At 45.3% G+C, this 27,600-nt stretch overlaps 1 protein-coding gene and 1 long non-coding RNA gene across 3 annotated transcripts; one reads left to right on the top strand and one right to left on the bottom strand.

Annotated features, from left to right (window-relative positions):
- Positions 1-642: 642 nt before the first annotated feature.
- LOC139417413 (deoxyribonuclease I-like 1-like) lies at positions 643-25,402 on the bottom strand. 2 transcript variants are annotated; one of them, XM_071166688.1, is made up of 9 exons: positions 25,352-25,402; positions 24,952-25,133; positions 16,381-16,469; positions 15,791-15,877; positions 15,510-15,637; positions 1,498-1,610; positions 1,195-1,352; positions 957-1,053; positions 643-843 (listed from the first exon to the last, which is right to left on the bottom strand). In XM_071166688.1, exons 2-9 carry the CDS (start codon positions 25,087-25,089, stop codon positions 763-765), a joined length of 891 nt encoding a protein of 296 aa, XP_071022789.1. In that variant the 5' UTR covers positions 25,090-25,133; positions 25,352-25,402; the 3' UTR covers positions 643-762. The 2 variants fall into 2 exon arrangements, with proteins under 2 accessions (XP_071022789.1, XP_071022788.1); XM_071166687.1 differs by having other exon boundaries at positions 24,952-25,108; positions 25,352-25,396.
- LOC139417414 (uncharacterized) lies at positions 18,566-19,373 on the top strand. Its single transcript, XR_011635182.1, has 3 exons — positions 18,566-18,589; positions 18,950-18,997; positions 19,135-19,373. It is a non-coding gene; the product is annotated as an uncharacterized lncRNA (long non-coding RNA).
- Positions 25,403-27,600: the final 2,198 nt, after the last annotated feature.

The raw sequence follows: 27,600 nt of genomic DNA, 5'->3' as shown, positions 1-27,600 counted from the left end.
TAATCTATGCACCTGACAGCATGACCATTACACAGGTGCACCTTGTGTTGGGGACAATAAAAGGCCACTCTAAAAATGTGCAGTTTTGTCACACAACACAATGTCAAAGATGTCTCAAGTTTTGAGGAAGTGTGCAATTGCCATGCTGACTGTAGGAATGTCCACCAGAACTGTTAACTGAGAATTGAATGTTCATTTCTCTACCATAAACCAGCCCAGGACCTCCACATCCGGCTTCTTTACATGCGGGATCTTCTGAGACCAGCCACCGAGGAGTATTTCTGTCTGTAATAAAGCCCTTTTGTGGAGAAAAACTCATTCTGATTGGCTGGGCCAGGCTCCCCAGTGGGTGGGCCTATGCCCTCCCAGGCCCACCCACGGCTGCGCCCCTGCAGTCATGTGAAATCCATAGATACGGGCCTAATACATTTATTTAAATTGACTGATTTCCTTATGTTAGTCTGAGTTAGGGATTAATCCAAAGTAGAATTAATTCTACATCACAATATTTAGATATCCAATATATTAAGTTTATTAGTCTCTGTGCAGACAAAGACACAGTTTGTTTATTTTCCTTAATAGTATATACAGTTTGGTACAGTATAAATTCCAACAAAAATCACTCAAATTTTTCTTCTAAACTCTAAAAATAATTTAATTTAAGTACGTAAAATAAATTGAAATAAATAAATACAACTGAAATAATTGGGAGTAAAAACATGATTGCATTGGTTGTTGGTAATGTTGATGGTGCTGTGGGGTCTAAAGTTCATGGCGCAGGAGATAACGATGTATGGGCTTCAGGTCAACTTCTACTGGGAAGTGGTCGCTGACTTCCAAGGCCTAAATGTAAACAAACACATAATCAAAATCGGTCAATCAAAAAAGAATACAGGTTAATTTAAACTCATATTATACATATCAACTGATTTAAAATGTCTGAGAAGTTAAGTTACCTCTTCTTCAGTAAGGTGGAACTCCTCTTTAAAGTTGAAGGGTTTAGCTGAATCTGGAACTATCCCAGAGATCATCTCTCTGCCATGAATAACTATCCTGGAGTATGACGTATAGAGAGAGAGGAGACATATCATGATTACAGCAAGAAGAAGCTTCACGCACAGATAAACATACAGAACACATGTACCAGCACACATCCAAGTCTTCTACAATGATTCTGTGGTATGAGTCGCTGACCTGTCGTAAGCGCAGTGTGTCTTCTGCCGAACGGTTGTGTCCTGTTCATCTCCAATCAGCCAGCGGAACTTGGGGTCGCTTCTCAAACGCACAGCTCTAAAACCCTTGATGGTGATGTAGCTGCAGGCTGCGTTCAGGTCCCCTAAGATCACCACATTCTAGAGGAAGACAGATGACCAGTATCAAACAAATAAACACAAAATAGTTAGTTATTATCAAGAGAAAGAGGAAGGAATAAGATGCTAGAAATATGGGGAGCTTCTAGTAAATATTATTTGATATCAATGATTTAAACCAACTAACCTCAGTCTTCCACTTCTTGCAGATCCCATTGAAAACAGTGTAGAGTTCATCGATCTCTTTCATTGCCGTTTTGGGACAGGTGTGTTGGCCCACCAAGACAAAATCCTTCACCACTGCAGAAGGACAGATTTAAAAGAAATTCCTCTTATATCATTTATCATTTTGGGAGTTTGATAGGAGTATCTTGTCCCAGATCTATTTCTGACAGTGTTGTCGAGTCTGGTCTCGAGACCACATGTTGAGTGTCATGATCTTGTCTCGGTGTCGGATATATTTTTACTCAGTCTTGACTCGGTCTCGGACAGTGAGGACTTATCATTTCCTCCCAAGACCAGCGGAATATTTGTATTTATTATGGATCCCCATTACATTACATTTCACAACCGATTTCGCAACACATTAAGTGTGTTCCCTCAGGCCACTACTCTACTACTACATATCTACAACACAAAATGCATGTGTACATGTTGTATAGTGTGTATGTTATCATGTGTGTGTGTGTGTGTGTGTCTCTTCACAGTCTGAAGATTTTTTATCAGTTTTTAAAAAAAAATCTAATTTTACTGCTTGCACAAGTTATTTGATGTGGAATAGAGTTACATGTAGTCATGTCTCTATGTAGTACTGTGTGCCTCCCATAGTCTGTTCTGGACTTGGAAGAGACCTTTGGTGGCATGTCTTGTGGGGTATGCATGGGTGTCTGAGCTTTGTGCTAATAGTCTAAACAGACAGCTCGGTGCATTCAACATGTCAATACCTCTAACAAATACAAGTAGTGATGAAGTCAATCCCTCCTCTACTTTGAGCCAGAAGAGATTGACATGCATGTTATTAATGTTAGCTCTCTCTGTATATTTTAAGGGCCCGCTGTGCTGCCATGTTCAGGGCCAATTGTAATTTTCCTAAGTCCCTCTTTGTGGCACCTGACCCCACGACTGAACAGTAGTCCAGGTGTGACAAAACAGCGCTTTATTATGGAAAGACCCCAGCTTAGCTACTGTTGCATCAATAGGTTTTGACCATGACAGTTGACCTCAACTACCTCAATTTCCACATGATTCATTACAAGATTTAGTGAATCATTTGTCCCAAATACAATGCTTTAAGTTTTTGAAATATTGAGTACTGACTTATTTCTTGCCACCCATTCTGAATCTGACTGCAGCTCTTTGTTAAGTGTTGCAGTGATTTCACTTGCTGTGGTAGCTGACGTGTTTAGTGTTGAGTCATCAGCATTAAGAAAATGCTTAAAAAAACATGCATAAAGGCTAAAAAACATACATAGACACTTAACTCAGAGCCAGTGGCATGTCATTAGTAAAGACTGAAAAAAAGTAAAAGGGGCCTAAACAGCTGCCCTGGGGTATGCCTGACTCTACTTGGATTATGTTGGCGAGGCTTCCATTAAAGAACACCCTCTGTGTTCTGTTAGACAGGTAACTCTCAATCCACAATATAGCAGGGGATGTAAAGCCATAACACATCAGTTTTTCCAGCAGCAGATTATAATCGATAATGTCAAAAGCTGCACTGAAGTCTAACAAAACAGCTCCCACAATATTTTTATTATCAATTTCTCTCAAATGTCTCTCCTTCCCTATTAGCATGCTGAAAACCTGTTGTTAATTTGTTTACTGTGAAATATCTGGTCAAACACCATTTTCCCCAAAAGTTTACTAAGGGTTGGTAACAGGCTGATTGTGTCACACCCTGATCTGTTTCACCTGTCTTGTGCTTGTCTCCACCCACCACCAGGTTTCTCCCACCTTCCTCCATTATCCCCTGTGTACTTATACCTGCCTTTTCTGTTGGTTTGTTGCCAGTTCATCTTGTCAAATCTTACCAGCGTGTTTTCCCGTTTTCCAGTATCTCTAGTTTCTGTTTTCTAGTCGTCCCAGTTCTGCCTTGAGCCTGCAGGCCGTTCTGTCCCATATTGACTCTGCCTTGGATTACTGACCCTTGACCTGCTGTTTGCCTGTCCCCTGTTTTGTAATAAACATCTGAGATTCAAACTGTCTGCTTCCTGTGTCTGCATCTGGGTCTTATCCTGAGTCGTGTTAGATTGATCGGCTGTTTGAGCCAGTAAAGTGTGCTTTTCTATTCTTGGGTAGTGGAATGACTTTTACTTCCCTCCAGGCCTGAGGGTACACACTTTCTAGTAGGCTTAGATTGAAGAGATGGCTAATAGGAGTGGCAATATTATCTGCTATCATCCTCAATATCATCCACTATCATCCTCAATATCGTCCACTGTCATCCACTATCATCCACTATCATCCTCAATATCATCCACTATCATCCTCAATATCATTCACTATCGTCCACTATCATCCTCAATATCATCCACTATCATCCTCAATATCATCCACTATCATCCTCAATATCGTCCACTATCATCCTCAATATCATCCACTATCATCCTCAATATCATCCACTATCATCCTCAGTAATTTTTCATCCAAGTTGTCAGACCCAGGTGGCTTGTCATTGTTGATAGACAACAATTCTTTCACATCTTACACACTCACTTCACGAATTGCAAAATTACGTTTTTTTCCCCATAATTTGGTGAGTAATGCTTAGATATGAAGGTTCAGAATTTGTGGCTGTCATGTTATGTGCTGTGATGCCATGTCTAAATTTGCTAATCTTGCCAATTAAAAAAATAATTAAAGTAGTTGGCAATATCAGTGGGTTTTGTGACAAATGAGCCATCTGATTCAATGAATGATGGAGCCGAGTTTGCCTTTTTGCCCAAAGTTTCATTTAAGGTGCTCCAAAGCTTTTTACCATCATTCTTTATATCATGTATCTTGTTTTATAGTACAGTTTTATTCTTGTTGTTGTTGGGTTTAGTCACATTATTTTCTCAATTTACAGTACGTTTGCCAAACGGCTGTGCAGCCAGACTTATTTGCCATTCCTTTTGCCCCATCCCTCTCAACCATACAATTTTTCAATTCCTCATTCATCCTCAGCGATTTAACCGTTTTTACAGTCATTTTCTTAATGGGTGAATGTTTAGCGTTAGTTCAGCGTCTGGTTGCTCCTCATTATACACCACAGATCTTCAAAATAGGAATCACTACAAAACATATTGTATGACCTCTTATACACTATATTAGGCCCAGCCTGACCTCTTATACACTATATTAGGCCCAGCCTTTGGAACTTTGGTTTTCCTAGATGTGGCTACTGTATTGCGATCACTACATCCTATGGATCTGGATTCGGCTTTATAGCACCTTTCTGCAGCGTTAGTAAAGAAGAGATCAATACATGTTGATGATTTCATTCCTGTGCTGTTTGTAAATATCCTGGTAGGTTGACTGATAACCTGAACTAGGTTACAGGTTACTGGTTACAGTTTGAAACTTTTTCCTGAGTGGGCAGCTTGATGAAAGCCAGTCAATATTCAGGTCACTCATAAAATATACCTCTCTGTTGATGTCACATAAATTATCAAGCATTTCACACAAACTCAGAAAAAAAAGAAACTTCCCTTTTTCAGGATCCTGTCTTTCAAAGATAATTCGTAAAAATCAAAATAACTTCACAGATCTTCATTGTAAAGGGTTTAAACACTGTTTCCCATGCTTGTTCAATGGACCATAAACAATTAATGAACATGCAGTGCTCAGACTGTCCGCAATAGGCTGAGAGAGGCTGGAATGAGGGCTTGTAGGCAGGTCCTCACCAACAATGTCGCCTATGGGCACAAACCCACCGTCGCTGGACCAGACAGGGCTCACAAAAAGTGCTCTTCACTGACGAGTCGCGGATTTGTCTCACCAGGGATGATGGTCGGATTCGCGTTTATCGTCGAAGGAATGAGCTTTACACCAAGGCCTGTAGTCTGGAGCGGGATCGATTTGGAGGTGGAAGGTCCGTCATGGTCTGGGGCGGTGTGTCACAGCATCATCGGACTGAGCTTGTTGTCATTGCAGGCAATCTCAATGCTGTGCGTTACAGGGAAGACATCCTCCTCCGTCATGTGGTATCCTTCCTGCAGGCTCATCCTGACATGACCCTCCAGCATGACAATGCCACCAGCCATACTGCTCTTTCTGTGCGCGATTTCCTGCAAGAAAGGAATGTCTGTTATGCCATGGCCAGCGAAGAGCCCGATCTCAATCCCATTGAGCACGTCTGGGACCTGTTGGATCGGAGGGTGAGGGCTATGGCCATTCCCCACAGAAATGTCTGAGAACTTGCAGGTGCCTTGGTGGAAGAGTGGGGTAACATCTCACAGTAAGAACTGGCAAATCTGTTGCAGTCCATGAGGAGGAGATGCACTGCAGTACTTAATGCAGCTGGTGGCCACACCAGATACTGACTGTTACTTTGGATTTTGACCCCCCTTTTGTTCAGGGACACATTATTCCATTTCTGTTAATCACATGTCTGTGGAACTTGTTCAGTTTATGTCTCAGTTGTTGAATCTTGTTATGTTCATACAAATATTTACACATGTTAAGTTTGCCGAAATAAACGCAGTTGACAGTGAGAGGACGTTTATTTTTTTGCTGAGTTTATTATCCAGATACTGACTGTTAGCACTTGGTCTATAGCAGCCTCCTACAAAAATGGGCTTTAGGTGAGGCAGGTGAACCTGTTACCATATTACTTCAACAGCATTTGACATGAGATCCTCTCTAAGCTTGACAGGAATATGACTCTGAACATAAATGGCAACACCTCCACCATTGGCATTCCTGTCTCACCTGAAGATGTTGAAATCATGTTTTGCTACCACTGTATCATCAAATGTACTGTATTATCTAAGTGAGTTTAAGAGATAGTCCGTATATGAATGTTATTGTAACGGTTCTCCTCTTGTGAAGTAAAGGCGGACCAAAGCGCAGCGTGGTGGTTGTTCATTGTATTTATTGACGAAACTATACATGAACAAACTAACGAAAACAAAACAAGAAACGTGAGAACTCAAAACAGCCCTGTCTGGTGCAAAACACAAAAACAGGAACAATCACCCACAAACAAACAGTGAAACCCAGGCTACCTAAGTATGATTCTCAATCAGAGACAACTAATGACACCTGCCTCTGATTGAGAACCATACTAGGCCGAAAACATAGAACTGACCCAAAACATAGAAAAACAAACATAGACTACCCACCCAACTCACGCCCTGACCATACTAAATAAATGCAAAACAAAGGAAATAGAGGTCAGAACGTGACAGTACCCCCCCCCAAAGGTGCGGACTCCGGCCGCAAAACCTTGACCTATAGGGGAGGGTCTGGGTGGGCGTCTGTCCGCGGTGGCGGCTCTGGCGCGGGACGCGGACCCCACTTCGCCATTGTCTTAGTCCGCCGTATTGTCCGCCTCCGTGGCTTACTCCCCATGCCCACCCCTCTCAATGACCCCACTGGACAGAGGGGCTGCTTGGGACAGAGGGGCAGCTCGGGACAGAGGTGAAGCAGCTGCTCGGGACAGAGGGGCGGCAGCTGCTCGGGACAGAGGGGCGGCAGCAGCTCGGGACAGAGGGGCGGCAGCTGCTCGGGACCGAGGGGCGGCAGCAGCTCGGGACAGAGGGGCGGCAGCAGCTTGGGACAGAGGGGCGGCAGCAGTTCGGGACAGAGGGGCAGCTGCTCGGGACGGAGGGGCAGCTGCTCCGGGCGGAGGGGCTCTAGCGGCCCCTGGCTGACTGGCGGCACCTGGCTGACAGGCGGCACTGGCGGCCCCTGGTTGACTGGCGGCACTGGCGGCCCCTGGCTGACTGGCGGCACTGGCGGCCCCTGGCTGACGGGCGGCACTGGCGGCCCCTGGTTGACGGGCGGCACTGGCGGCCCCTGACTGACGGGCGGCACTGGCGGCCCCTGGCTGACGGGCGGCACTGGCGGCCCCTGGCTGACGGGCGGCACTGGCGGCTCCTGGCAGACGGGCGGCATTGGCGGCTCCTGGCAGACGGGCGGCATTGGCGGCGCTGGGCAGACGGGCGGCACTGGCGGCGCTGGGCAGACGGGCGGCACTGGCGGCGCTGGGCAGACGGGCGGCACTGGCGGCGCTGGGCAGACGGGCGGCTCCGGCAGAGGCGCCGGACAGGCGGGAGGCTCCGGCAGAGGCGCCGGACAGGCGGGAGGCTCCGGCAGCGGCGCCGGACAGGCGGGAGGCTCCGGCAGCGGCGCCGGACAGGCGGGAGGCTCCGGCAGAGGCGCCGGACAGGCGGGAGGCTCCGGCAGAGGCGCCGGACAGGCGGGAGGCTCCGGCAGCGGCGCCGGACAGGCGGGAGGCTCCGGCAGCGGCGCCGGACAGGCGGGAGGCTCCGGCAGAGGCGCCGGACAGGCGGGAGGCTCCGGCAGAGGCGCCGGACAGGCGGGAGGCTCCGGCAGCGGCGCCGGACAGGCGGGAGGCTCCGGCAGAGGCGCCGGACAGACGGGAGACTCCGGCAGCGCTGGAGAGGAGGAAGGCTCTGGTAGCGCCGGACAGGCGGGAGACTCCGGCAGCGCTGGAGAGGAAGGCTCTGGACGGATGGGCCGGAGAGACAGCCTGGTACGGGGAGCTGCCACCGGGGGGCTGGGGTGTGGAGGTGGTGACGGATAGACCGGGCCGTGCAGGCGCACTGGAGCTCTTGAGCACCGAGCCTGCCCAACCTTACCCGGTTGAATGGTCCCGGTCGCCCTGCCAGTGCGGCGAGGTGGAATAGCCCGCACTGGGCTATGCAGGCGAACCGGGGACACCGTGCGCAAGGCTGGTGCCATGTAAGCCGGCCCAAGGAGACGCACTGGAGACCAGATGCGTAGAGCCGGCTTCATGGCACTTGGCTCGATGCCCACTCTAGCCCGGCCGATACGCGGAGCTGGAATGTACCGCACCGGGCTGTGCACCCGCACTGGGGACACCGTGCGCTCCACAGCATAACACGGTGCCTGCCCGGTCTCTCTAGCCCCCCGGTAACCTGTCGTGTTGCCCCTGAACAAGGCTGTTCCCCGGTAGACCGTCATTGTAAATAAGAATTTGTTCTTTAACTGACTTGCCTAGTTAAATAAGCGTGCTATTTTTTAGCACTTTTCTGGGATTCTTGATTGTTTTTAATCGCTTTACAGGGAGACTTATCAGAGGTAGATATGACAGTGTTATTTTTGTTTGAGCTGATAGTGCAGGGTGAGCTGCACACAGTGGACCTCCTAATAGGGCCCACCGCCTCAGTGCTAACAGTATAACTCAGGTTCATAGGCGCAAGATTACTGCATACAATATCTGTAGGATTAACAGAGGTATTCCGGGGAGTTAAGAGGGGACATAAATTAGGTTGCTTACATTATTGCCAACGACCCATAGCAGCACTATGACAACTCAGCGACACAATGGTAGGGATCATCTCAGCAGGGTTTTGGTTCACTGGTAAGTCATTGTCTCAACGCAGCCTTGAAATGCGCGGACAGGGTCCAGGAGCCAAGATGATTTGGATGGACTCCATCATTTCTGTAGACCACGTTCTGTTTCCAGAAGGTGTTATTTATAGAGGTTATGTCAACAACGCTACAGTAGACTTAGGCGTGTAATGCCAGTAGCTTGATGAGTATTTCACAGCAGCGGCACAGCGATGTTATCGGGCCTGCAATAATTGGCCGCTTTAAAAAATATATCTTTCAGACCTAGAATCTGTTCTTTTAAAATCAATTTTCAGCAGTTCCGAGCTAGCCCTCCTAATGTCGTTTGACCCCAACACGGACTACGACAGCCTGTGTCAGCCCCCAGCAGCTGTCGTAGAATGGTAGGAAGCAGCCTTGTAATGACCTGTACTCAAGCTCCAGGATAGTATAGGGTCCCCCCCCCCCCCCTGGAACTGAGATGTTTCTCACCATAGAGCTGCAGGTGACAGCTGGTGAAGTAGAAGGAGTAAAAACCTCATACAGTAATTATCAGCTTTCATTCAGTCAGCGCATAAAACTGCTTCACCAGGCCAAATATATGTTTTTTATTTAACTAGGCAAGTCAGTTAAGAACAAATTCTTATTTACAATGAAGGCCTACCCCAGCTAAACCCTCCCCTGACGATGCTGGGCCAATTGTGCGCTGCTCTATGGGACTCCCGATCGATCACAGCCGGTTGTAATACAGCCCGGGATCAAACCAAGGTCTGTAGTGATGCCTCTAGCACTGAGATGTAGTGCCTTAGACCGCTGCGCCATTCGGGAGCCCAATATAGACACATTCATGAAACAATATCTTAACGCCTATTGAAACCTGGGCCTCCTACTTTACTCATAACATTACTGTTCTTTACTTCAAAACTTTGTCTCTCTCGCTGGCAGCTCAGCGGAGTTGAGTGGTTGGAAATACAGCTCATCACTCACGCGCACCGCTCCATGTCCTTTACTACGGCTCTGTTAAAAACGGCTCCATACTAAAAAAAAAATCCCGTTACAATTTCGCTCCATTCATTTAAAATCGCAATTTAAATTTAACCAAAACCCATCTATTTTTTGTGACTACCTGGATCTACCATTTGGTATTTAAGTATTGAAACTAAACCATATGGATTTGAATTAAAATGATTTGAATAGACATGAAAAGGTGAATGTATGAAGCGTACACCATTTCAAATAGGCTACATGTCATTGTAAACAGCCGTTCTACCAGTCACATTCGGTTAAAGGTCCCCAAAGCACACAAATCTCTGGGTCGCTCCTCTTTTCAGTTCGCTGCAGCTAGCGGTGGGGATAAACTGCAACAAACACTCAAACTGTACAGTTTTATCTCAATCTCTTCATTCTGTGACTCACTCATGGATACTCTTACTGACAGTTGTGGTTGCTTCGCGTGATGTATTGTTGTCTCTACCTTCTTACTCTTTGTGCTGTTGTCTGTGCCATGTTTTGTGCTGCTACCATGTTGTGCTGCTACCGTGTTGTTGTCATGTTGTGTTGCTAACATGCTGTGTTGTCATATGTTGCTGCCATGCAAGTCTCTCTTGATGTAGTGTTGTGGTGTCTCTCTTATCATGATGTGTGTTTTGTCCTATATTTTTATTTGATTTTTCATTTTTAATCCCAACCCCCGTCCCCGCAGGATGCCAATTACCTTCTGGTAGGCCGTCATTGTAAATACGAATGTGTTCTTAACTGGCTTGCCTAGTTAAATAAAGGATACATTAAATAAACACTCTAGATAGGTCAGGAGCCAGACAGGGAGCCTAAGAAGGAACGGAAATGAATTATTTAGGCTATATTATTTCAATTAGTTCAAGGCTATAGCCTACAAATGAATACATTGTGAAGTATTTGCGAGCTCGACATAATTGGCTGGTGGAGACATAAAGCGCGCAGCATTTAAACAACATTTCGTTGTATTAAATAATTATAGTCTATACATTGCGCGTATAGGCTGTAACTTACTTAGAATTAAATAGCCTACAAATTAAACCAAAAATGACTTATTAGTGCCTTTTGAAAGGCACTCGCACATCTGAGCAATCTTTTTTTGCAGGTGCATGGTAACAGTAGAATAAGATGAAGGAAAAAAGAAACCGCACACTGCTCTTGATAGTATCAGGCTCTTTTACGCCCTCTTCCAAATGGTAGCTTTAAACGCAGAGGATGCGCACAGTGCAACAATATGATGAAGTGTGAATATGTCTGCCACCCACATACAGGAAAACGCTTCCAAATAAATGACGTTATTACGTGTTCCACCACCCATGTTATTTACATTATTAATTGTCCATGTGGGCTGTGCTATGTAGGTAAAACCTCTCGTTCGCTCAAACAGAGAATTAGTGAACATAAAAGTTAAATCAGGAGAAACGACAGGGATTATCCAGTCGCAGTACATTTTAATGACCTGAAGCATGACATTTCCACCTTTAGATTTTGTGGCATTGAGAAAGTTAAGATATCAGACAGGCGAGGTGATATTAATAACACTCTTGAGTAAAAGAGAATGTTTTGGGATTTTCACCCTCCAGACATTATTTCCTAAAGGACTTAATGCTGAAATGCCTATGTATGTTATGTTGTGAATTTGAACATGAATGTTGCCTCTATTTAAGATTACCCTGATGTTTTTCGTACCCAATGATTAATGAAAACTTGCTCGGTAGGTCTATGTCCTCATTGTGGTTTTACAGACGTGTTTAATACATCGTATTTACACACTTTATTTGAATATTTATAAAATGCATATTGTTATATTTGGTAGCACTTATTTGTTTTTCCTTCGCCTGCAACCCCATTCGACGCGTGGAACGGATGTGGGTGGGGCTAGGTCTACTTTAAGGGTGCTAATTTAAAAATAAACTCACAAAAGCTCTGACTGAGGCCGATACGTAAGCTTATTAAATATCAGTTATACTATCAAGAACAGTGTGCGGTTTCTTTTATCCTTCATCTTGAATTCATTTTTAGAAACACGAGTTTGGGCAGTCTGTGACTTCGGGCTCATGCGACGGTGCAAGGAGAACAGGTGTTGTGCCCTTTTGCGTTCTTCATTGCTGCGACTTGCTTGCTAGTTGAGATTTCTGCAATTCACTCCGTTGTCAGTTTAGCCTACATTTCACTGATCTTAGTAGCGGAAAGCATTTGTGTCTGCAGTTTTCGGTTTGGATATTTGTTTCAAGTGTATATGGCGGTTCTAGCTTGTATGGCGCCCTTGCCTGCCAACATTTTACTCCCACTGTTTAATATAACACCCATACATTCATTATTCATTTCCGATGCCTATCCTGACGCGAAGTTTGTTCTATGGAAAGTATTTGACACTTTGTGCCACAGAAAGTATTGGACTCAAAATAGAAGGGGGGAATTCCAGCAGGGGGATATTTTCGGCACAACACCGGCCAGCAGCGGAGAATTTCCTCTACACACTTGCAGATACACTAGGGATGCGAAACACCCCCTTGGCCACTCCTGCCAGGCTGGGCAGATCAAATGGAAAGCTCCTTGAACGTGGGAATATGCCAGGCCTATTGTTTCAAAATCAATTATGGCCTATTGTATAGATAATAACGAAAATGAACGAAAAGTTTAAGAGATCAGATTTTTAGCTTATAAACACCTCTCTACAATAACACACGTAGTTATCTACCCACCTCATTCCTTTATTCCAGCATGTGCACGTAGTAAAGTACACCAGCATACTTTTGAGACGTCTTTTCAGATTCCACAATGATTTAGTTGTGGATGTTTCATGTAGCCAGCATGTAACAACTGTCATTTCCCACGGATAGAACAACGGCATCCGGTCTGTAACCTAACAGTTTAGCACCATACCAGCAGGTGGCATCCAAGCCTTACACATTAACAGTGGACACTACATCACCACACTCCTTCTCTTGCTCTTGGACCTCATCTTTTTAAGTCACCTTGATTTAGCACCTGTGTTTAAAAAACAAAAAACAGTTTCTTCATGAAAATATTTAGCGAACTCTATGACAGTAGCTAAAGCAAGGGGCTATCATCAGCTCACAATTAGACTACAATTGCATGCTGGTGCAGGCATGCCCTGAGCTCCTGAGGTAAGCGCTACTGGAGTGGGCTCCAGTCAAATTGGGCACTCTCTGCTCCTCGCTCCACTCAGCTCATCTGGCTGGTAGGGAAGAGTGGAGGGGGAATTGTTTGAAAGTTGCTCACTCACTATTAATAAGGAGATACACCCCCCCCCCCCCCCACCGGGAGAATTGTAACAGTCTTTATAAATAGACATGTTTGGGCAGTGGCGAACCGTGGCTATTGGACCTTCCAACACGTTGTACCAAATTTTGAAAAATCATGAAAATAACTGAAACATATAATCACTTAATGCACCCAACTGAGTCAAACCGGCCTGAGGCTGAGCCGAGCTTCGAGCTGCCACTCAAACACAGGGATAATGCTACCAACAACATAGTCCCCATAGTCCAACAGCACAGTCCCCAAAGTCCAACAACACAGTCCCCATAGTCCAACAACACAGTCCCCATAGTCCAACAGCATAGTCCCCATAGTCCAACAACACAGTCCCCATAGTCCAACAACACAGTCCCCATAGTCCAACAACATAGTCCCCATAGTCCAACAACATAGTTCCCATAGTCCAACAACACAGTCCCCATAGTCCAACAACACAGTCCCCATAGTCCAACAACACAGTCCCCATAGTCCAACAACACAGTCCATAAATCCAGATTAAATTAAAGAAAGCTACAATATTGTTACGCCCTGATCTGTTTTCACCTGTCCTTGTGATTGTCTCCACCCCCTCCAGATGTCGCTGATTTTTCCCCAGTGTATTTATCCCTGTGTTTCCTGTCTCTCTGTGCCAGTTCATCTTGTATGTTTTTCCAAGTCAACCAGCGTTTTTCCTATTCTCCTTTTTATAGCCCTCCCGGTTTTGACCCGTGCCTGTTTCTGGACTCTGCACCCGCCTGCCTGACCATTCTGTCTGCCTTGACCACGAGCCTGTCTGCCACTCTGTACCTCCTGGACTCTGATCTGGTTTTGACCTATTTTCCTGTCCATGACCATTGTCTTGTCTACCCCTTTTTGGATTAATAAACATTGTAAGACTCCAACCATCTGCCTCCTGTGTCTGCATCTGGGTCTCACCTTGTGTCATGATACAGTATTATATAGAGCCATTATTGCATGGAACTCCCGTCCATCTCATATGGCTCAAATGAACAGCAAACCTGGTTTCAAAAAACAGATAAAGCAACACCTCATGGCACAACGCCTCTCTCCTATTTGACCTAGATAGTATGTATGTATGTTTTGATATGTATGTCTTTTTAAACTGATGTAGTTCTGTCCTTAAGCTTTTGTTGTCTATTAATGTTCTGTATTATGTCATGTTTCATGTTCTGTGTGGACCCCAGGAAGCTGCTGCTTTTTTGTTGCAACAGCTAATGGGGATCCTAATAAAATACCCAAAGCAACAACCACAACCACACTGTTCACACAACCCTATGGTAGCCTAACACCATCACTATCACACTATCAGCAGCTAATGGGGGATCCTAATAAAATACCCAAAGCAACAACCACAACCACACTGTTCACACAACCCTATGGTAGCCTAACACCATCACTATCACACTATCACCAAAAGCGACAAGTGTGACACATCCAAGGATGTGTGTAACGGGCTCGTGATGCTGTAAAGACAGCGCCCATAATACCAGTGCACTAGTGCACCATATAGGAGTGCACTTTTTGTAAAACACATCAGACCGATATAATTGTTTTTTTATTTAACTAGGGAAATCAGTTCAGAACTAAATTATTTTCACCATTCTGTATGTCTGAAGAATCCATATGTTCTTCTGAAATATGAACTTGGAAATCCTGGACTTGTTGAAGTCTTGTTATTGGGTCGATTTGACAAAATTACATTCATGATCTTGAGTTGAACTCACATTTTTCCGTTCAAGGTGTCTAGGTCTTGAATCGGTCTCGCCCCCCTCCGGTCTAGGTCTTGAATCGGTCTCGCCCCCCTCCGGTCTAGGTCTTGAATCGGTCTCGCCCCCCTCCGGTCTAGGTCTTGAATCGGTCTCACCCCCCTCCGGTCTAGGTCTTGAATCGGTCTCGCCCCCCTCCAGTCTAGGTCTTGAATCGTCTCACCCCCCTCCGGTCTAGGTCTTGAATCGGTCTCGCCCCCCTCCGGTCTAGGTCTTGAATCGGTCTCACCCCCCTCCGGTCTAGGTCTTGAATCGGTCTCGCCCCCCTCCGGTCTAGGTCTTGAATCGGTCTCGCCCCCCTCCGGTCTTGAATCGGTCTCACCCCCCTCCGGTCTTGAATCGGTCTCACCCCCCCCCCCCCCCCCCCCCGGTTTAGGTCTTGAATCGGTCTCGCTTTAGGTAGACACGAAAACAACACTGTTGTCTTGACAACCCCATATGGTCACATGGCTGGCAAGACAGCACAAACAGATGTGAGACCAGGCTAGGACTATCTGTCTAAGGTATCCTAAAATCCTTTAACACATGGCATGTTCCTATCTCCAAATTGCATGATATGAGATGATATGACATTATAACTTAAGACAGTGATTGATATATGGAAAGTTCTCACAGGTAGTGGGTGAGTGAAACCGGACAATGAAAGGCTCTCTGGAGAAAACCTCAGTGTCGTTATTCGTCCCCTCTCCTCCCTCTAGATCAGGATACTGGCAATGCTCTCGGACCTGCAGCACATCTTTCCTAGAGATGATTCAAGCCAATTAATCAATCAACCAACCAACTAATCAAACGAGAGAGAGTATACTAGAAATTAGGAGTGCTGCAGTGTTTTAAAGATTCTTATCTAAAATGTAAAGTTTAATGTAAAGCCTGTGTAAAAATGTAACGGCTTACTTGTAAATGTAGACATATTGCTCTTTGTAGGTTTTCTTCCCCAGTCTCTTACTCTCCACGTAGGAGTATGCATGCGATTTGTCAAAGCTGATGGTGGAATGACAAACAGACATCAGGTGACGATTAGAACCCTAACCCTGATAAGACTTCATCTGTACATACTGTACATATCTTATAAAGGATTTATTCTGTAATGGTAGACCCCGCTGTATACAGCCTGTATTGTTGCCATATTACTTCAGTAAACATGTTAACCTGACTCACTCTCTCTGCCTCATCCATATCTAAAAACATAACACACATTTTTAAAAAAGGTCAACAAAGCAATTTCAAGATCCTGTTATGTACCTGTTGAGATCCTGTTATGTACCTGTTAAGATCCTGTTATGTACCTGTTAAGATCATGTTATGTACCTGTTAAGATAATGTTATGTACCTGTTAAGATCATGTTATGTACCTGTTAAGATCCTGTTATGTACCTGTTGTGTACCTGTTATGTACCTGTTAAGATCCTGTTATGTACCTGTTAAGATCCTGTTATGTACCTGTTAAGATCATGTTATGTACCCGTTAAGATCATGTTATGTACCTGTTAAGATCCTTCACCAGTGTAGGTATGGCTTCACCTTTTGCATCTCGAACCTCCTGGATCAAACACAGGTCACAGCGAGCAAGAATCTGGGAAGGGGAGGGAAACAGCTTTTGGTTATATTGTTGAATATCAAAAATACCTTAATAATGAACACAGAATAGTTGTGACCAGAGTTCGTGAGCCGAGATGAGCAGTTGGAAATCATGCTCATCGCTCATGGTGCTTCATGTATTTTCCTACGGCTCCAAGCCTCCACTAAAAACGCTTCATGCGCACAGGGGGGTAAAAAAATGCTAATTCGCTCCATTCATTAAAATCACAATTTAACCGTCACCCATCTATTTTTGTGACTAACTGGACCTACCAATTTGTATTTTTAAGTATTGAAACCAAACCATGTGGATTTGAATGAAAAGTATTTGAATAAACATGAAAATGTGAATTTAAGAAGCGAACATAATTTCAAATAGGTTACATGTCATATTAAACAGCATATAAACACCCTATATATGTCAGAAGCCAGACAGGGAGCCTAAGAAGGAACGCAAATTAATTATTTAGGCTATATTATTTTAAGGCTATAGCCTACAAATAAATACATTGTGAAGGATTTGCGATTGCGACACAATAGGCTGGTAGGGACATAAAGCGCTCAGCATTTAAACAACATTTCGTTGTATTAAATCATTACGGTCTATAAATTGCGCATATAGGCTGTGACTTACTTAAATACATATTAAACGAAAAATGAGAATTATTAGTGCCTTTGAATTCGTTTTTAGAATTCGTATTTAGAAACACGGATTGACCAGTCTGTGGCTTCAGACTCATGCGATGGCCCTTGGAGAGCCGGTGTTGTGCTGAAAATCTCCCCCCTGACAGAATTCTGTCCACCCCCCTTCGCGTGAACGCGCACGAACTCAATTCTTCATTGCTTCGACTTGCTTGCATATTGAGATTTCTGATCACGTTAGGCTGCGTTTCATTTTTATTTATTTTTTTCGGTGTGATCGCGGGGAGGCACTAGTAATGTCTGCAGTTTTCGGTTTGTCTATTTGCTTCAAATGTATTAGTCTATAAATATAAATGCGTCATCTCTCCCATGTCTTATTGTTCTGAAATGTTTATTGCTTGCCTACATTTTACTCCATCCTCTATGTTTAATATAACACACATACATTCATTATTCATTTCGGTTGCCTAACGTGAAGTTTGTTCTATTTTAAAGTATTTGACTCTGATGTGTGCCACAAAAAGAACTTGACTCTAGTCACAAAATTAAGGAAATTAGAAGGGGGGAGGAAAAATAAAATGAAACGCAGCCTAACGTGAACAGAAATCTCAACTAGCAAACAAGTCGCAGCAATGAAGAATTGCGTGCGTGTGCGATCACGCTAAGGTGAGGGGGGATTCTGCCAGGGGGGACACCAGCCAACAGCGGATAACTTTTTCTCCACACCTGCAGAGCCACTGGGGATGCTAAACAGCCGCTTGGCCAGTCTTGCCAGGATAGGCAGAGATGCAGAGTTGTTTCTACAAATCTTTATAGGTAGGTCTAAATGTTTTTAGATAAAATAACCCAATCAAAGCGGAAAGCTCCTTGAACGTGGGAATATGCCAGGCCCATTGGGCCTAAATCAATTATGGCCTATTGTATAGATAATAGAACAAAAATGAACGAAGCACAGTGGTCGCCAATCGACTGGTCGATCTTTAAGGCATCCTAGTCGAACACCAAATATTTCTGTAGAAAAGCCAACGAAAGATAAAGGCTTTTGAGCTCAACTAAAGGCTGTTTAGTCTGTTTAGTTTAGGCCTTTTATTGTCCCCAACACAAGGTGCACCTGTGTAATGGTCATGCTGTCAGGTGCATAGATTATCTTGGTAAAGGAGAAATGCTCACTAACAGTGATGTAAACAAATTTGTGCACAAAATTTGAGAGAAATAAGCTTTTTGTGCGCATGGAACATTTCTGGGATGTTTTATTTAAGCTCACGAAACATCGGATCAACACATTACATGTTGCGTTTATATTTTTGTTCAGTATAAATTAGGGCCTGTCCTATACAGACAATGCTTAATTTGATAGAGCCAGACACAGGCAGGGTGGAAGTGGTAGCCTACATCTCTGAGGGAGGGAGGGCTGGGTCTTGTGTTAGACATCAGAAAGTAAAACCACAGCACGGCTTATGTGCTAAATCTACGGTGAGTACATAAACATCTTCCTATGTGTGACTTTATTTATGAACAACCAAAGCCTTCAACAGACTTGGGTTTTGTGACATTTCAATTTGCATATTTTTGTAATTATTTTGTTGTTCTCTTTGTCCTGACTGTCACTACTTGTCGATGTGTTTTGATATATTTCTGCATCCCCTATTCTGACAGGAAGCTAGTTGAAGCAATAACAGACGAGAAACCTAACACACTTCCTGTCAGAAATCAAAAGAATTTTGTTGTAAAATATGCTTTCAAATGTTGCCGAAACGTGTCTCTTGGTAAATTGACTAACTTAAAAGGCACAGAAATCTTATGACATATAGTTTGACTTTACCTATTACCTAGGGAAGATGGAACAGAACTTTGCTGATTTGTTAACGGATGCATTTTCAGGTAAGCATTATGCAGGTTGAAGCTAGAGCACTGCAACTTCACTGACGTTTAGTACAATCATTTCCTGAAAGTTACAAGAAATATATTATTGCTTGGGTTTTCTGTCATTATTTGCCATGTTGATGTTGTTGTTGCAGACACATCCCTCCCATCTTTCCCTGAAGGAGGGTTCGACTTTGAGCCTCTTGATTTTGACGAAGCCAAGACAGAAATGTCCTCTGGAAGATTACCAGTGCTGAGAGAGGAAGAGGAAGATGTGGATGAAGGACAGGAAGAGGAAGAGCCTGGTGGAGAAACTGGAACTGTACCTGACCCTATCTCAGTGAAGACATATGATGTGAGTTTGACTGAAGAGGATACACAACATATTGATGATGAGGAGAAGTGGGAGGAGGAGGAAGAGGAGGGCAAGGAGGAGGAAGAGGAGGAGGAGGGCAAGGAGGAGGAAGAGGAGGGCAAGGAGGAGGAAGAGGGAAAGGGAGAGGAGGAGGAGGGCAAGGAGGAGGAAGAGGAGGGCAAGGAAGAGGAGGAGGAAGATGAAGAGGAGATCACCTCAGGAGAAGAAGAAGACACAGGAATAGAGAACATTGGCTCCCCAGGGGGTAGGTCTGTGGTTGTTCACTACGACGAAGAGAATATAGAAAATATCGTAACTACAGGACAACCTTTTGCCCAAGAGGATAGGGAAAACCCTAACATCAGAAACACAGAGCGAGGTGCTTACGAGAACAGTGATGTGAGTTGTTTTGAGGGTGTTACTGAAGACGTCACCATGGAGACCACAGCAGATAGAAGTGAAGGGATTGAAGAAGAGGAGAGACCGGCAGCTGAAGAAAACCAAAAGAAATCATCTGATTCAGACCTGGAGGTCCTGACAAGCTCTATCACTGAAAACCAGAGAGAAGAGGGAAAGAAAGAAGTGCACTTACTCTCCCCACATTTTCCCCAGGAGAATGAAGAGGAAGAAGAGCAAGATGAACCTGGAGCTCCAGAGATTGTTTCTGGTTGTCCTGATCCCGCAGCAACACAGAATCTGCAATCTATTATGGTCAATACCTTTGTGGAACACCCGCTTGAGGCAAAAATTAAGGACTTCCTAGGGGATGACCACCAAGAGGCGGGTGAAAGCTTTGCAGATTACCCCTCTGACTTCTTTCCAAGTGAATACGACAAGGATGGAGGGAAAGGGAGAGAGCGAAACAAAAATGGGAGCACACTGTCTAGTCCCTCTGAGGGTCATTTAAAGATAGACGAGAATGTCGACCCAGAGAGAGAGATAACCGAGCAGAAGGATAGCCATGTACAGGGAGAGGAAGATGAAAAGGTTGATGTGAGACCTGCTATCTCTCTGAGCGTAGAAGGCAAACAAGATTTAGCAGATTGTGCAATGTGTAATATCAATATTGACATTAGCATAAGCAAGATTATTGAAGACAATTTTGAAGCTGATAACTCCAGTGATAGTTCCAGTGATAGCTCCACTGATAGCTCCAGTGATGGCTCCAGTGAGGATGAGAAGGATAATGAAGAACACAGAGCCCTGCCAAGATACCAGGGTCTTCCTCAGAGAGACTGCAGATCTGATGTTTTACCTCTACCTGACTGGGAGGGTGGAGAGGAGAACATCTCCAAGCAGAGTGTTGCCGACCTGCATCTTTCAGACACCATCTCTGATGTCCCCACTTTTACCCTTCACAGTGAGGCTGGACTCAGTACAGCAGACGTAACCAGGTGTGACAGGGGTAAGAGGAGTACAGGCAACATGTCATCATCTGACATACCTCAATGTTCTATTCAGTCAGCATCTGACATACCTCGATGTTCTATTCAGTCAGCAGCTGACACACCTCAATGTTCTAGTCAGTCAGCAGCTGACACACCTCAATGTTCTAGTCGGTCAGCAGCTGACACACCTCAATGTTCTATTCGGTCAGCAGCTGACACACCTCAATGTTCTATTCAGTCAGCAGCTGACACACCTCAATGTTCTATTCAGTCAGCAGCTGACACACCTCAATGTTCTATTCAGTCAGCAGCTGACATCCCTCAATGTTCTATTCAGTCAGCAGTTCTATTCAGTCAGCAGCTGACACACCTCAATGTTCTATTCAGTCAGCAGCTGGCATACCTCAATGTTCTATTCAGTCAGCAGTTCTATTCAGTCAGCAGCTGACACGCCTCGATGTTCTATTCAGTCAGCAGCTGACATACCTCAAAGTTCTATTCAGTCAGCATCTGACACACCTCAATGTTCTATTCAGTCAGCAGCTGACACACCTCAATGTTCTATTCAGTCAGCAGCTGACACACCTCAATGTTCTATTCAGTCAGCAGCTGACACACCTCAATGTTCTATTCAGTCAGCAGCTGACATCCCTCAATGTTCTATTCAGTCAGCAGTTCTATTCAGTCAGTAGCTGTATGGTTGTTTAGAAGTAGCAGTCTAGTTGTAGCTGTCTAGTTTAGTTGTTTAGTAGTAGCAGTCTAGTTGTTTAGTAGTAGCTGTCTAGTTGTTTAGTAGTAGCTGTCTAGTTGTTTAGTAGTAGCTGTCTAGTTGTTTAGTAGTAGCTGTCTAGTTGTTTAGTAGTAGCTGTTTAGTAGTAGCTGTCTAGTTGTTTAGCTGTTTAGTTGTTTAGTTGAGGCTGTCTAGTTGTTTAGTAGTAGCAGTCTAGTTGTTTAGTAGTAGCTGTTTAGTTGTTTAGTTGAGGCTGTCTAGTTGTTTAGTAGTAGCTGTCTAGTTGTTTAGTAGTAGCTGTTTAGTTGTTTAGTAGTAGCTGTTTAGTTGTTTAGTAGTAGCTGTTTAGTTGTTTAGTAGTAGCTGTCTAGTTGTTTAGTTGAGGCTGTCTAGTTGTTTAGTAGTAGCAGTCTAGTTGTTTAGTTGTAGCTGTTTAGTTGTTTAGTAGTAGCAGTCTAGTTGTTTAGTAGTAGCTGTCTAGTTGTTTAGTAGTAGCTGTCTAGTTGTTTAGTAGTAGCTGTTTAGTTGTAGCTGTCTAGTTGTTTAGTAGTAGCTGCTTAGTAGTATCTGTCTAGTTGTTTAGTAGTAGCTGTGTGGTTGTTTAGTACTAGTTTAGTTGTTTAGTAGTAGCTGTGTGGTTGTTTAGTACTAGTTTAGTTGTTTAGTAGTAGCTGTGTGGTTGTTTAGTACTAGTTTAGTTGTTTAGTAGTAGCTGTGTGGTTGTTTAGTACTAGTTTAGTTGTTTAGTAGTAGCTGTGTGGTTGTTTAGTACTAGTTTAGTTGTTTAGTAGTAGCTGTCTGTCACGTCGTTCGTAATAATGATGGTCGGACCAAGGCGCAGCATACGTAGAGTTCCACATATTTTATTGAATAAAGTGACATTTAAAAAAAATACAAAATAATAAAGAACAAACGAACCGTGACGACAAATGCTGTGCTAACGGGCAACTAAACATAATCAATATCCCATAATCCACAGGTGGGAAAAATGCTACTTAAGTATGATCCCCAATTGGAGACAACGATAACAAGCTGCCTCTAATTGGGAGTCATACAAATCACCAACATAGAAAATCAAACCTAGAACCCCACATAGAAAATATAAACTAGAACAAAAAACCCTAGTCACGTCCTGACCTACTCTACCATAGAAAATACAGGTTTTCTATAGTCAGAACGTGACAGTAACCCCCCCCCCCCCAAAGGTGCAGACTCCGACCTTAGTCTAGTGTCCGTGTAGGCTCTGGTGCGGGGCAGAGTACCCGTTCATCATCCGCCCGCATCGGAGGCGGCTTTGGTGCGGGGCGAAGTACCCGCTCATCCGGGAGCATCGGGGGCGGCTCTGGTGCGGGACGAAGTACCCGCTCATCCTGCGGATCCAGCCATGGACCTTGAAGTTCCGGACCGTTGACCGTCTCAGGAGGTTCCAGACCGTTGACCGTCTCAGGAGGTTCCGGACCGTAGACCGTCTCAGGAGGTTCCGGACCGTAGACCGTCTCAGGAGGTTCCAAACCGTGGACCGTCTTAGTAGGTTCCGGACCGTGGACCGTCTCAGGAGGTTCCGGACCGTGGACCGTCTCAGGAGGTTCCGGACCGTGGACCGTCTCAGGAGGTTCCGGACCGTGAAACGTCGCCGGAGGTTCCGGACCGTGAAACGTCGCCAGAGGTTCCGGACTGTGAAACGCCCCAGAGGTTCCGGACCGTGAAACGCCGCCGGAGGTTCCGGACCGTGAAACGTCGCCAGAGGTTCCGGACTGTGAAACGTCGCCAGAGGTTCCGGACTGTGAAACGTCGCCAGAGGTTCCGGACTGTGAAACATTGCCAGAGGTTCCGGACTGTGAAACGTCGCCAGAGGTTCCGGACTGTGAAACGTTCCAGAGGTTCCGGACTGTGAAACGTCCCAGAGGTTCCGGACTGTGAAACGTCCCAGAGGTTCCGGACTGTGAAACGTCGCCAGAGGTTCCGGACTGGGAACTGTCGCCGGAAGCTCTGGACTGGGGATCGTCGCAGGAAGCCTGGTGCGTGGGGCCGGCACTGGTGGTACCGGGCTGGTGACACGCACTTCAGGGCGAGTACGAGGAGGAGGCACAGGACTTACTGGACTGGGGACAATCACTTCAGGGAAAGTTTGAGGAGCAGGCACAGGACATGCCTGACTGGGAAGATGCACTTGAGGGAGAGTGCGAGGATCAGGAAAAGGATGCACCTGACTGGGAAAGCTCACTTGAGGGAGAGTGCGATGAGCAGGCACAGGACGTACCGGGCTGTGGAGACGTACTGGAGATCTGGTGCGTATAGCCGGCATCAACGGTACCGGTTCGATAACACACTTCGCACAGCAAGTGCGGGGAGCGGGCACAGGACGTACCGGGCTGTGGAGTAGCACTGGAGACACGGTGCGTAGAACCGACACACATTGTACCGGAACGATGACACTCTTCACACGGTGAGTACGAGGAGATGGCACAGGACGTACTGGGCTGTGAAGGCGCATTGGAGACCTGGTGCGTATAGCCAGCATTAATTGTTCAGGAACTTTAACACACTTTTCAGGACGAGTACGGGGAGCTGACTCAGGTGGCACCAAACTGGGCAAAATCCATGTATCCTCCACCAACTCAACAACTCTCCCATTTCTCTCTCCTCCAAATTCTCCCTCTTCTCCCAGACTGGCTCTGGGAGAAGAGCCAGTGGCTGCCTGTGCCCCCCCCCAAAAAATCATTGGGATTTCTGTGGCCTTCCTCCCCGACTTCATCACTGTCCCTCCTTCGCTGCTTCCACCTGCTTCCATGGCAGGCTCTTGTCTCCTGCCATTATGTCATCCCAAGTCCAGGATGTTCTCTCCCTAATCTCCTCCAAAGACCATGATGCCATTATCTCCCGGGCAACCTGCTTGGTTCTTTGTTGATGGGATATTCTGTCACGTCGTTCGTAATAATGATGGTCGGACCAAGGAGCAGCGTACGTAGAGTTCCACATATTTTAATGAACAAAGTGAAACTTAAGCAAAATACAAAACAATAAATACCAAACGAACCGTGACGACAAATGCTGTCATAATCAATATCCCATAATCCACAGGTGGGAAAAATGCTACTTAAGTATGATCCCCAATTAGAGACAACGATAACCAGCTGCCTCTAATTGGGAATCATACAAATCACCAACATAGAAAATCAAACCTAGAACCCCACATAGAAAATATAAACTAGAACAAAAACCCCTAGTCACGCCCTGACCTACTCTACCATAGAAAATACAGGTTTTCTATAGTCAGGACGTGACACTGTCTAGTTTAGTTGTTTAGTTGAAGCTGTCTAGTTTAGTTGTTTAGTAGTAGCTGTTTAGTTAAATTGTTTAGTTGTAGCTGTTTAGTTTAGTTGTTTAGTTGTAGCTGTCTAGTTTAGTAGTAGCGGTCTAGTTTAACTGTTTAGTTGTAGCTGTCTAGTTTAGGCGTTTAGTTTTAGCTATCTTCACAGTTCTTGTCTCTTACACCTACCTTGATCAGAATTCCCATAATCTTTTTGTTGTTAGCTTTCGCCTCCCCAAAGCTCTGAACGTTAAAGGCACAGATTTTCAGTGACATTGCAACGTGCCACAGTCCCACAGAACACGTCACAAGAACTGGCCACTTCATTCTGTTTTGAATAGGAATTCTGTAAACACGGAAAAACAGTAGAGCTGCTCAAAATTATGTTTGAATTGTGACAACATGAAAACATTTTCTTGGGCCTGTAATTGTCTGGGGTTATAGATAATCATCCATAATTAAGTTTGTACTAGATCAGCTGTGTAGCTTAAAGTTTAAATTTCCGTTGTTATAATATGTAATTCATGTTGTGTAATAATCAAATTAGACATCATTAACATTACTCATTTGAAATCAGAATATCTCTTACCGTCTGTGCCAGTTTTTCAGGTAGGTCAGCCCTAGTGGAGTGAAGAGCCGTGGTGTATTGGGAACATACAGGTAACGTAGAGGGTGAAAGACGTGAGAACTGCGTCCCAAACGGCACCCTATTCCACTACCCCCTACTGTCTTTTACCCATAGGGCTCTGGTCAAAAGTAGTGCACTATATAGGGAACAGGGTGCAATTTGGGACAGGGGACAGAGGGCAGGGGTCTGTTGTGCTGTGTCAGTGGGAAATTCAGAATGGAGCTCTATCTGGAAACGTTGGCTACACCACTGAACACAGTGGCTCAATGGACTCCATCACACATTCAGAAACTTCTGCTTCTGACTGACTACGCACACACACACACACACACACACACACACACACACACACACACACACACACACACACACACACGCACACACACACACACACACACACACACACACACACACACACACACACACCACTACACCACTGAACACACACAGGCACAATGGACTCCATCACACATTCAGAAAGTTATGCTTCTGACTGACGATTGTCTCAAAGGCGAAGTGCTGCCCAACAATAGACCAGAGAGAAACCGTATGATACTCGGACTATGAATAAAAGACTGGCAATCATTCTTCTAAATCTGTGCGCTAGATCAGGGGTTTTCAAAACTTTTTCATGTCAAGGACCCCCAACTATGATCAGCCCCTGGCCGAGAACTCTCAACTGAATATTTTCACCCTTTGCATTGTAGCCGTTAGACGTTACATTTTAAGATTTCAGAGGGATACCCCCTACTGCCTCTGATCTGGAGGACTCACTAAACAGAGAACATCCCTGGTCATCCCTACTGCCTCTGATCTGGGGGATTCACTAAACAGAGAACATCCCTGGTCATCCCTACTGCTTCTGATCTGGAGGACTCACTAAACAGAGAACATCCCTGGTCATCCCTACTGCTTCTGATCTGGAGGACTCACTAAACAGAGAACATCCCTGGTCCCCCCTACTGCCTCTGATCTGGTGGACTCACTAAACAGAGAACATCCCTGGTCATCCCTACTGCCTCTGATCTGGTGGACTCACTAAACAGAGAACATCCCTGGTCCCCCCTACTGCCTCTGACCTGGTGGACTCACTAAACAGAGAACATCCCTGGTCCCCCCTACTGCCTCTGATCTGGAGGACTGACTAAACAGAGAACATCCCTGGTCCTCCCTACTGCCTCTGATCTGGTGGACTCACTAAACAGAGAACATCCCTGGTCCCCCCTACTGCCTCTGATCTGGAGGACTGACTAAACAGAGAACATCCCTGGTCCTCCCTACTGCCTCTGATCTGGTGGACTCACTAAACAGAGAACATCCCTGGTCCCCCCTACTGCCTCTGATCTGGAGGACTGACTAAACAGAGAACATCCCTGGTCCTCCCTACTGCCTCTGACCTGGTGGACTCACTAAACAGAGAACATCCCTGGTCCTCCCTACTGCCTCTGACCTGGTGGACTCACTAAACAGAGAACATCCCTGGCCATCCCTACTGCCTCTGACCTGGAGGACTCACAAAACAGAGAACATCCCTGGTCATCCCTACTGCCTCTGATCTGGAGGACTCACTAAAAAGAGAACATCCCTGGTCATCCCTACTGCCTCTGACCTGGTGGACTCACTAAACAGAGAACATCCCTGGTCCCCCCTACTGCCTCTGACCTGGTGGACTCACTAAACAGAGAACATCCCTGGTCATCCCTACTGCCTCTGATCTGGAGGACTCACTAAACAGAGAACATCCCTGGTCCCCCCTACTGCGTCTGACCTGGTGGACTCACTAAACAGAGAACATCCCTGGTCATCCCTACTGCCTCTGATCTGGAGGACTCACTAAACAGAGAACATCCCTGGTCCCCCCTACTGCCTCTGACCTGGTGGACTCACTAAACAGAGAACATCCCTGGTCCCCCCTACTGCCTCTGATCTGGTGGACTCACTAAACAGAGAACATAACTGGTCATCCCTACTGCCTCTGATCTGGCGGACTCACTAAACAGAGAACATAACTGGTCATCCCTACTGCCTCTGATCTGGTGGACTCACTAAACACACATGCTTCCTTTGTAAATTATGTCTGAGTGTTGGACTGTGCCCCCCGGCTATCTATACGTAAAAATAAAAAAAATTAAAAAAATAAAAAATGGTTCAGTCTGGTTTGCTTAATATAAGAAATTGTATACTTTTTATTCTTAAGTACATTTTAGCAT

This window comes from Oncorhynchus clarkii, chromosome 9, assembly GCF_045791955.1.
Source record: "Oncorhynchus clarkii lewisi isolate Uvic-CL-2024 chromosome 9, UVic_Ocla_1.0, whole genome shotgun sequence".
Taxonomy (NCBI): Eukaryota; Metazoa; Chordata; class Actinopteri; order Salmoniformes; family Salmonidae; genus Oncorhynchus; species Oncorhynchus clarkii.
This window is presented reverse-complemented; position numbering and strand designations above follow the sequence as displayed.

Coding starts and splice junctions, on each gene's coding strand:
- LOC139417413 (XM_071166688.1), bottom strand. CDS start 25,089: ATGAAGTGGCCAGTTCTTGTGACGTGTTCTGTGGGACTGTGGCACGTT. Junction 16,470..24,951: donor TTATGGGAATTCTGATCAAG/GTAGGTGTAAGA, acceptor TCCCCTTCCCAG/ATTCTTGCTCGCTGTGACCT. Junction 1,353..1,497: donor GCAAGAAGTGGAAGACTGAG/GTTAGTTGGTTT, acceptor GTCTTCCTCTAG/AATGTGGTGATCTTAGGGGA.